At 44.0% G+C, this 10,764-nt stretch overlaps 1 protein-coding gene across 1 annotated transcript in view; it reads right to left on the reverse strand.

The window, feature by feature from the left end:
- Positions 1-681: 681 nt before the first annotated feature.
- Positions 682-10,764, reverse strand: part of CD83 (CD83 molecule) — a 15,587-nt gene continuing 5,504 nt past the window's right edge. The window contains 3 exon segments of the mRNA XM_009326554.1: positions 682-840; positions 2,649-2,752; positions 2,866-3,082. Of these exon segments, the coding sequence (XP_009324829.1) occupies positions 682-840; positions 2,649-2,752; positions 2,866-3,082 (480 nt within the window).

A 10,764-nucleotide genomic window follows, 5' to 3' on the forward strand; every position in this document is an offset into this window, starting at 1 on the left:
ATAGAAAGTTCCTCTCAGTCCAGAAAGATTGCCAGAATATTTTCTCCCTTCCTACATTTCAGCCCGTCTGCCACTCTCAGATTTAAAAACTAATGCTGATTTGCTTCACCCAGGAAAAGCGCATGAAGTTACCTCTTCAGCTTACTTGAACATCACATGGCAAGTTACATCCCGTTTGCAGTAAAGGAACTCCATCCAGAATCAGGCTCAGAGCACGGAGCAGAGACAGCCCCGCACGCTTATCTTTCCATACTGCAGCACCTGTTGTGTTTGCTTTTGAAAGATGAGAGCTATTAGTTCAGTGAAGAGCTTAATCCCCTGGCTTCGCGCTGCCGGCGCCTCCCTATAACCGGTCCTTCGTATCACAGGCATGTTCTTGCTCAGAACAGGAGTGCTGCACAACAGAGTGAAATAAAGTCGATGCCAACTTCATAACAGCATCGTCACACCGTTGTGTAGCTGTAACGGTATTTCTTAGCCGCCTAACTCCCAACAGTTTCTGTAGTGCATAACAGTGCTTTTCGAAGGCTTGTCCAGCGCCAGCAGATCACTGACGGGTTGCCTGTACTTCCAGGCTGTTCTGAAGAGGCCATATAGTAACGTTTATTTCCTCTCCGTACCACTCGGCCATCCAGCTTGTGTCATGTTTACTGATGAGCCCACAGTGCCGTGAATGTCACCTTAGACAGAACTCGAAGCAAGCTCATTTTTGCAAGTGCTGTCGCTGCTTAAATCCTGGAAAGTTGTCATTTCATGTACGTTGATGAGGGTGAGCATGTGTTTCATATCTGGTCTGTTTTTTTGATAATTGGGAGACATACTCTCTTTTCTTAGACATGTCTAAAAGAGAAAACAGAAAGGAAACCTTAAAACTGAGAATTCCTATGAAAGGCAATTTTTTTTTAAAGTTTGGAAGTTTTGTTTTTTCTCTTTGCTAACCATAGCTCATTACACCTTTTCCATTTGTTTGTCACCAGAAGCACCCAGTACAAAGAAAAGCTGCTGTTTCTTGCTCAATGAAGGAGCTTTATAGGACAAAAGCCTTAGTCACAAAAGGAAATTTGTATTTAATACAGGTTTTCATATGAACAGGCCTTGCGTCAAGCTCTTCCACCTGCCTTCAATGCAGACCAGTGCCTGAAATATTTTCATCAAGTTGTCAAAGTAAAGCCCCAGTCCTGCTGACCAGTCTTTAAACTTAATGTCACTGTTGAGTTTAGTGGAGATAAGGCGCAATCTCCACTAAAGGAGAGGACAAGGCAACCTGTAAGAACTTAACAGGCATTTTAAATAATGAAGCTCACTTGTGAGATCAGGGCAATATTAAATTTTGATGAAAGCTAGGTTGATACCTGAGACTGGACCAAGAGTAAGATGCACTTAATTCCACCAAAGTGGTTATCTTCACTACACGGCTCTGTTTTTTTTTTAACTGCACCGCTAAAACTGGGACTCTTTTTTACATATGGGAAGGAGACGTTTCTGTAGAGATCTGAAATTCTTTCAGGACACTGAGCAGAACAGGGGCATCTGTCTCTTCTGAGTGATATCCTTGCTTTCATACTTTCATCCTAACAAATTCCTACAAGATTTATCTTGTCAAACTTTAGTCTGAATGGCACAAATTACTGGCAGGATTGTCAATCTAAAAAAGAGACAGGCATAAATTTAATTGCTCCCTGAAGATACATGAAAAGCTACATTTAGCTGCAGCTAATTAGATATTCTCCAATCAACAGTTATGATTCATCTGCTGAGGAGCCAAACAAGACGGCAAATATGAAATAGACAGCAAAAGTTAAATCTGAACTCCCAAAATGCTGGGGTTGGTTTTGTTTTGTTTTTAATTAGAAATGCAGCCGGTGTTGCACTGCACCAAGACCCAAGGCTCATGCTTCCTTTAAGCCAGGAGGCACAGACCTCCTGGTTTTTTTGCACGAGGGGATGACTTCACCGCTACCGCAGACAAAACATAGTTTTGCTTCTCTGAAGTGAGCTTCCCAAATACTGCCTCTCCCCACCTTTTCCAGAATTGCCTGCCAGCATTAAGGGTATGGATAACAACCCAAGAAGGTTCTTTTCCAAGGATCTTAAAATGTCTGCCTACCAAGAAAGACAGAGCTTCACAAAAATGCCCATCTGAAATGGGGTTGTCACCAATTTACAGGTATGGAAACTGAGGCAAAAAATAGGTGTATTTGAATGTGTCCATCATGCCACCGCACAAAGCAATGCCATAAGTGGAGAAGGGATCCCAGGGGCCTGTGCCTCCATCTCGTGCAAATGCTGTTCCCAAGTACCAAACCATAAAAGCTGTTGATGTGCCCTTAACTGAAGAGTAGCTTGCACTAAGAGTAACTTGAAGCAGAAACGGGCAGCGGGGTGCAGGAAAATAATTGTCTGGTTTGAGTTAGATCAGGGTGCAGTGAAATGTTTTATCTCTTTGGGACTCCATCCTGTGTTCCTCGTGCACCTGAGTTTCCTCTGGCTTTGAAAATACTGTGTGAAAATTTAAAGGATTTGATGATAAATTCAGTATGAACACCAACTTCTGACCGGCTGTGTTAAGGTGGTGCTAGCAGAGAAAATGAGTGGGAGGTTTTTTGTTGGTTTGGGTTGGTTTGTTTATGAGAAAGGGAATTACTTACACAGGTAAAAAAGATGAGCAGCAAGTAAAAAATCCCAAGGCAAGTCAGCATGAAAAGCTCAGCTTTGTATTTTCTTAATTTTTCATCTTCTATGCCAGGGCAACCTAAAATGCAAAGCAAGGTGTTACATTGTTCTGGTGTTTGTAAAATATTTTTAAACTGTTACCTACATGAAGTGCCACACGGAGCATGGGACAGTCAAGAGCCTCTACTGTACCTGTTACTTTTAATGTGACTGTGCCGCTCAGATTACGTTCTCCACTCTGTTCCCCCAAAGTGCACTTATATGTCCCGCTGTTTTGGCTGGTCACGTTTTTGATCCTCAGTGAGAAGAAGGTGTCGTTGGAGAATTCCAGGGACCCCCCAAGTTCTTTTGGATAATGAGATTCCACATCAAGGACTTTCCATGCTATTTCTTCTCCATCCCCAGCCATCTGGAAAACACAAATATATTTCTCGTCTTGGGCAACAGTGTCATCCTGAGTTTTAGGGGAAAGAGAGTTTTAAAGCTGGCTTATGGATGAAAATGCAGAGGCTGAAGAGAGGCGGGGGGGGGGGGGGGGGGTGGGGGAGGGGGGGGGGGGGGGGGGGGAACGACCTCAAAAGCGTCTAATACGTTCACGCTCACAATCAAAAAGTATTTGTGTTTTTTCTTAAATAGACACTATATTTATAAATAGATATTATAGAGCTATTCTGTAATAGTTTCTTAATCTGCCTCACCTGGACACAATCCCGATGGAGATGTACCATGATAAAAGGCAGTGGTAGAGTTTGCTCTCAAAGTGTCTACGCAGAGGCCCCAAAAGAGTTCAGAGAGAGGCAGTCCACGGGGATGGAGCTGAGGCAGCAAGAGGCAGCCCTACCCAGCTGCTTAGCGGTGGCTCTGGAGACCAGAGGTCCCCAGGAGAGCATGGCAGAAGGCAGGTAGGCTCCATCGCTGCCTGTGCTCGCCCTGCCAGCACACTTTCTGCCGTGCGGTGGTGGGAATTAAACCTGCCTACCCGGCAGACACGCCGCAGCACACCAGCTCTGCCAGCACGGGCTGGCATCCTCCCAGCACCCCGCAGCCCAGAGCTCCCTGTGGGAATGCAGCCCTGGAAACTGCGCTTCCCTGTGCCAGTTTCTGCGCAGCTGATCCCTGAAACCACGGTGCCTCTCTGGAGAAATGGGGGTTTCCCCCCCTCCCCTCCCCTCTTTATTGGAACCAAAGAACAAAAAATTGCTTCAACTCCTTCAGATTCAGTTGCGTGAAGGTCACAAGCAGGTTCTGGTGCACTTGGGGAGCATTTGTATCTTGAATTTCTTAATTGTAACCAGAAAAGCTACATTCCTTGGCATTGCTGAGAGGCTGCTGGAGGAATGAAGTGTATTCCCAGAACAGTTTGTACTGCAGGGCAATAGGATGCACTGAAAATGGCAATTGGTTGGGAACCACAAAGAAAAGAGAAATCACTAACTTGATTTGAAAGATGGGAGAAGGGTTTGAGTTAGCCCGTGTCCTTTCTTATTCATCGACATTGCTCCCTGGGATTTGAGGCAGGGAAGGTTTCCAGAGTAATGAATTCAGTCTTTCTGTGGACCAGCAGAGCCAGAGCCACCTCATACAGTCCAAGGCTCAGCTTTTCAGCCAAACGTATAACTGATGTAAGCCAAGGCTTTTTTATTATTACTATTTTATTTTAATAGACACATTTTTGGGTTGCATGTTGGTGCTTACTTTCTATCAGTATAGCTACTGCATCAGGGTATAACAGTTACACTGTAAGTTATTAAAATTAACACAATTTTCTCATACTGAGGCTAGAAGTATCTGTTTTCCCTTTCATGTATTTGCATGAGGAAAGCGTACTCGGGAGTCTGGAGAGAAATATGGGCCTGATGCTCCATTATACTTTGCTACTTTTGCAGCCCTAAAATGGTGTAAAACAAGCTGCAAGTTGGGGAACTTTTCAGGAACTGGGGAATCGGACTAAGGCACAAGATTTTCATAATTGTAAAGATCCTTTCTCAGAAAGGTTTGGGGGTTTTTTAGTGCATCAACCAAAACACAGAGCAGTAATTCCCTGGGGCTTTCCACACTTTACCCAGCAAGAGGGAAGAAAGTACCTTCTTCCTCCTAATCCCCAGTAAATTTACCCCAGCTTCTCTTTCTTATTACACTCGGGCCCAAGCAGCTATGAGACAAGCAGTATCTATGGTGGTTTTCAGGCTGTAGGGGCTTCACTGTGCTACAGGGATTTAGATATTTTCGGGTCCTGCACATTGTCAGAGATGTGGCCAGAGGAATTCCAATACCCAGGCTGGGCTCAGCTCTGGTTACAAGTGGGTCAATAGCAGTTAAGTGGAGAGGGTTGACCTCCCTCAGATCTAATTTTTGCCACTCTTCCTTCCCTTACCACCCCCTTCTGCAGTGAAATTTAAAACTGCCCACAGGGCAATAAAGAGAACCAGCCTGGCTGCCCTTCACATTGCCCTAAAATGCAGATAGGAGCTCTGAGCTACACAGAGAAAATTAGGGTGGGGGTTTTTTCCTTTTTTTTTTTAATTCTCTGGTTGCATAAATAATTGCTGTCTCGGGTGGTAAATGGTGCTGTGATTCTTGTGGCTGAGACCTGGGAATCAGCAAACACTTTGATCTTTCTGTATGCAATTGTAATCACCACTGCTAATATAAGGGAGAAGTCAATTGAGTCCATGTATCCTATGCCTGACCACGCGCTTATTCCCAGTCAGATTTTTGGTAAATTATTTAACTTCCCTATTTTATGGGGACACTGAGAGATAGGATTGATTACTGCCTCCAAAGCTTTTCAAGGTGCTCAGTGGCTGCCACAAGTGCAGTGACGGTGACCTGGAGACAAGCAAGTCAGAACTTTGCCTTGCACAGACCTGTTCTGTGTAAGGCACAGCACTGTCCATGAAGATGCACAAACAGCCTTTCCCCAAAACAGAAGAAAAAGTTACTTTGTGGCCTGATCTGGCTCCCTCCCTTGGAGAGAAACCAGTCGCGATCTCGATGGGGGTCGCGAACCTTTGCATTTGAGGAGGAGGAGGAATGGTTCATATGTGTGGGTTTAATTCGGGGTTTGCACGCCTCTCTTTCTCCATTAACCCCCCCCTTAACTGAAGAGCAAGGGCAGGCAAGGCAGGCCGTGGTGGTGCTGGTGTGCCCAGCAGCCTCCCTGCATTTTTTAGGCTACAGAGACATCTGGTGGCATTTTTCCAGCCTCTACACGCAGCGCATCCATCCCTACTCAGAGGTCACAGCAACCCTTTCTCTGATGCCTGAACCAAGCCTTTTTCCACCGCAATCTTATCTCCTATTATCTTACGAAAAAAACATCGACCCCTCCCTTTCCAAATTCTCTAAGTAGCGAGGAAACACCTGAGCAAATCTGCAGTGTTTCCCCATACCCCAGCCGTGTAAAAGGAAGACCATGAGATGTTCAGTAAGGTCATCATTCTGCCTCTTACTCTATTCAAGCTAACCTTCTTTCCCCCCCAAACCTAATTAAAATTACGAAAATGCCACTTTGTTTGCCACCTCCTGTGAATTACTTGGCAGACTCTCACTAGACAGATCATTTCGCAGTTCAAGCTCCTATGATAATCCAGTGCTAATTCATGCCAAATCTCCTCCAGGTGATACCACAGCCCAAGGTAAATGCTAGGGGGTTTACCTAATTAATTCCACACAAGCTTAGAGGGATCGAAGCGAGCGCTGTCAGTGGCAGCAATCCACTTGTGTAGGGACCATCCTCTTCTTTAATCAGTGACAAAATATTTTCCGCCCGCGTTTCATTTGCGTTTCATTTCCCTTCCCTTCCACCTCGCTGGCGAGCAAGCTGCAGCACGCCAGCTCCCCCTGCTCCCCACCTCCAAAGGGAGGAGAAAAGGGAGGTGGTCTTTTCCTGCTCCCATGTTTGCTGTTAATGGCTTTACCAAAATTCAAAAGGCAAATCATGACTCATGCGGGGACCGGTAGAAATGCTACTGAATCTATTTGCATAAAAAGGGTCTCGTTGCCATGCTGGCTGCTGGGGGTTACTGAAGCAAGAATTTTGCTGGGAAACGGGGACCTGCAGGCTGGCAGCATCATTCCGCCTATCTGCATAAAACTACCCATTAAGAAAATTAAACAACAAAAGAAATGTGAGTTTATGTTTATTGTCACATATATATTGGCCAGCAGCAATGTCTGTGACAGGCTTTTTCAGAAATCATCTGGGGGGCTAAGTCTGTTATTTTCCATCACCTCCATAGCAATGAGAGGAAATGCTACCGGCTGATACTGTCCAACACCTTCATTAACGACCTGGACACTGGGACAGAGCACGTGCTCAGCAAGTTTGCAGATGGTACAAAGCTGGGAGGAGTGGCTGGTACGCCAGAGGGTCGTGCTGCCATCCAGAGGGACCTCGACAGGCTGGAGAAATGGTCTGATGGGAACCTCATGAGGTTCAGCAAATGGAAATGCCAAGTCCTGCCCCTGGGTAGGAACAGCCCCATGCACCAGGACAGGCTGGGGCTGACCAGCTGGAAAGCAGCTTTGCAGAAAAGGCCCTGAGGGTCCTGGTGGACGCCAAGTTGACCATGAGCCAGCGATGAGCCCTTGTGGCAACGACCACCAACAGCCTCCTGGGCTGCGCTCGGCAGAACGTTTCCAGCAGGTGGAGGGAGGCGATCCTTCCCCTCTGCTCGGCCCTGGAGAGACACAGCTGGAGTGCTGGGTCCAGCGCTGGGCTCCCCAGTACAAGCGAGACATGGACATACTGGAGAGAGTCAGCAAAGGGCCACAAAGATGATTAATGGCTGGGAACGTCTGACATATGAGGAGAGGCTGGGAGAGCTGGGACCGTTCAGTCTGGAGGAGACCAGGCTCAGGGGCATCTTATCAGTATGTACCTGATTGCCAGGGGGATAAAGAAGCTGAAGCCAGACTCTTCTCAGTGGCCTCCAGAGACAAGACAAGAGGCAATGGGCACAAACTGAAATTCAGTAAATTCCATTTAAACATAAGAAAAACCTTTTTTTACTTTGGGGGTGGTTGAACACTGGAATGGGCTGCCCAGAGAGGGTGGGGAGTCTCCATCCTTGGAGATATTCAAAACCCGACTGGACACAGCCCTGAGCAACCAACTCTAGTTGCCTTATTTTAGTGAGTTTAATTGAAAGTTATTCTAGTTCCCAAAAGCTTGGAAACACTTGGTCTAAAGAGGTTGCGATTTTCCTACATGTATTCTCTAGTCAATTGACTGATTCCTGTTAAGTTTCTCCTAGCCCGGAGCTTTTTGGTAAGAATAGTGGTGGTGATACAGTGGATATTAAAATGGGATAGGTTTGATTGAAAATACTGCTGAGCTGATACATTTCTGTTCTCTGACTGGATAAATTACGAGAAATAGGTAGAATAATTAGGCCTCCAACATTTAAGTGTTCTTCAGCTAATCTTTCTTTTTCAGAGAACTAAAAACAAGGTGGAAGAAGGAGGAGGAACACTTTTCTTGGTCCTAATTGGCTGGGTTTTAGCTGCAGTTTTGAAAACTGCTACAGCATTACATGATAGTGCCACTAAACAAAGGCAATTCACACATGCTGTAGTATTTACACCCAACTGATCAATTAAAACTTAATTTTATCATGTACACGTGAGAGCAAGCAGTTGTTAAGTTAACTCGTGTTCTCTGCTCTCATTAAATACCTTTTCTCATCGAACTTTTCCCAGACCAAGGTGGTATGTTGGCTCCCAGGTAAATCAAAGCGCCAATATAATCCACTTTTCCCATAAAAGCAATTTTTTATTTCAAACAAAATGGTTCAGGTCCAAAACTGATGTCAGTTTAAAGGTGGAATATATTACCATTAATTTATTTTCTTCTGAGGGTGGGATGATTGTAAAAATGGTTTTGTTTAAAATTATACCAGGGATAATGGCCAAGTTGAAATTTCTGACTGCTAAAGATATCTAAAAACTATATACAGCCAGAAGGAATTTATTTTCTGAATCAAAATTATCTAGAATTCTGGCAATGCCCGATAGCCAACATATAATGAATCACAACTGAGCTGAAGCCGCTTAATAGGTGTATTTTTCAGCACAAAAGCACTTTCACATTTGATTAGTGCTGAAGGTGCATCCATATGGTTCCTATACAGTGTCATGTAGAGATACCGATATTAAATTTGAAAAAACCAGACATAAATTGTGGGCACATGTGAGTGAACTCTGACTGTGCTTTAGAGGGGAAACAAAAATGAAGAAAAGAAAAACCAAAACCCAACGCCAAAACAACAGCAAAGGAACTGCATGTGACACATGAGCCAGCTGGAAAAGCCCTCTGACTCAGTCACACAGCCTCTATTGTTGGGGTTTTTTTAAGCTAAGGCCATCCAGCGCTAGCTCATGTCAGGCAAAAGAATTGTTTTGGTCATGAAATCATTTCCACTGCTCCCTTCCTGTCTAAATCATCAATGTGTTGGAGCTACTTGGAGATGAATAGATGTCTGAAGAGCATTTGACTGCATTTCTTCAGGTATGTTAGAAATTAGACTGAAGTAATTTAGCAACAATTTGCCTATGTTAATAGATAATAGCTATGCATATTTAGCAAAAGTAATTTCCTTTGAAGGAAGGTGTGATTAATATTAAATGTCTATAAGGTTTACTCTTATTTTGTAATATGACTTCCCCCTCTGATTCTGCCACCATTTTATATTTTTCAGGGAAGTGTTATAAAGTTAACAGACTTCTCTCCAGTGAAGTACAGCCTTCTTTCCTCTTCCTCAAGATTTGTTTTAGGTTAAGACTTTTCTGGCTATCACATGAACAAAATAGCGAAATATCCACTGGGACTTCATTTGTGTGTGTTTAAACTTGGTTTTCAAACTGGATATAAAGTGATAATTATGAGGTTTTATGAAGTGGTTCTCATTTTCAATGTACTACACAAAGAGAAACTGTTCGGTTTTCAATAGCCCTACGAGGCAGAAAGGTAAGTAAAGTTTCATTACCCAGATTCTTGTTTCGTAGGTGGGCCATAGAAATTCAAACCAGTATTTCCACACACAATTCCCAGTGCCTGGGTGCTTATGCAAAAATAACCTAGTTTTCAGTTCTCAGTTGACAAACTTCCACACTGCTCATACATGGTTTTATGGCATGTAGGTTGCCCAGCACTCCTAAAAATGGACCTCCTTTAAAGGGTACCATTATTATGAAAACTTCTCCCTAATTTTCTCACAGCCACATAGTGAATGGGATGAGAGCTGTACCAGGCTGGAAGAGGACTTGGTGCTCTACCTTCTCCCCAGTGTGCTAGGCCTGCCTACTTCAAGTATTTCTAAGTAAAACTCATTTTGTCTGAGCTGAGTGAGTGTGGTCCTGATTCTGCATAGAACTACTTACATGCGTGACTTCATGCATGCAAATAACCTAATTAGCTCCAAGCATACTGGGTGCACAACACGTTAAACATGCACACCTTTTTGCAGTACGAGACATTAGCAGAAGTGAAGGAACTGTTGAATGAAATCCTTCCTTTTTACATCCAGTTGGATTTTGACACCAGAATATTAACTCCTTTAAATAATTATTTCTCCATACAGAACTGAAAATGCAAGTACTTTTAAATAGCATCCTTGGGTTGTTTTGGTTTTTTTTTAGCAGATTGTAACAAACTATTTAAAAGTACTCCTTAATTGGTCAGAGCATGCAGAGATGCCCGTAGGAAGGAGGGGGTTTTTCGCCGAGCGTTCACCCTGCACAAACAGCTGCATGTGCAGCACCGTAACGTTGTCGCCATCATTTTTTAAAGCAGCAGAAGCAAAGGTTAATTGCTTGCATTTACTGCACAGTTCAAAGTGACCTCATACAAAAGATTTAGCCTAACAGCTGCTTGAACTTTACAGTCTGAAATTTCATACCATTTGTTGGAATTACCTTTTAATTAGCCCTTTGGGGATATACGTGGTGTTTATTGATTAATCCTTCAGTAGTTGTTTTTTAAATAACAGATTAATTCTCTGTGTTGGGTAGCCCAGTCACGCGCTGCCATTCCCCCTCCCTCCTTTTGCAGTCTTGGGTGGGTACAGCAGCATGCAGCCAGAGGAGAGG

The sequence above is a fragment of the Pygoscelis adeliae genome, unplaced genomic scaffold (genome assembly GCF_000699105.1).
Source record: "Pygoscelis adeliae isolate BGI_AS28 unplaced genomic scaffold, ASM69910v1 Scaffold186, whole genome shotgun sequence".
Lineage (NCBI taxonomy): Eukaryota > Metazoa > Chordata > Aves > Sphenisciformes > Spheniscidae > Pygoscelis > Pygoscelis adeliae.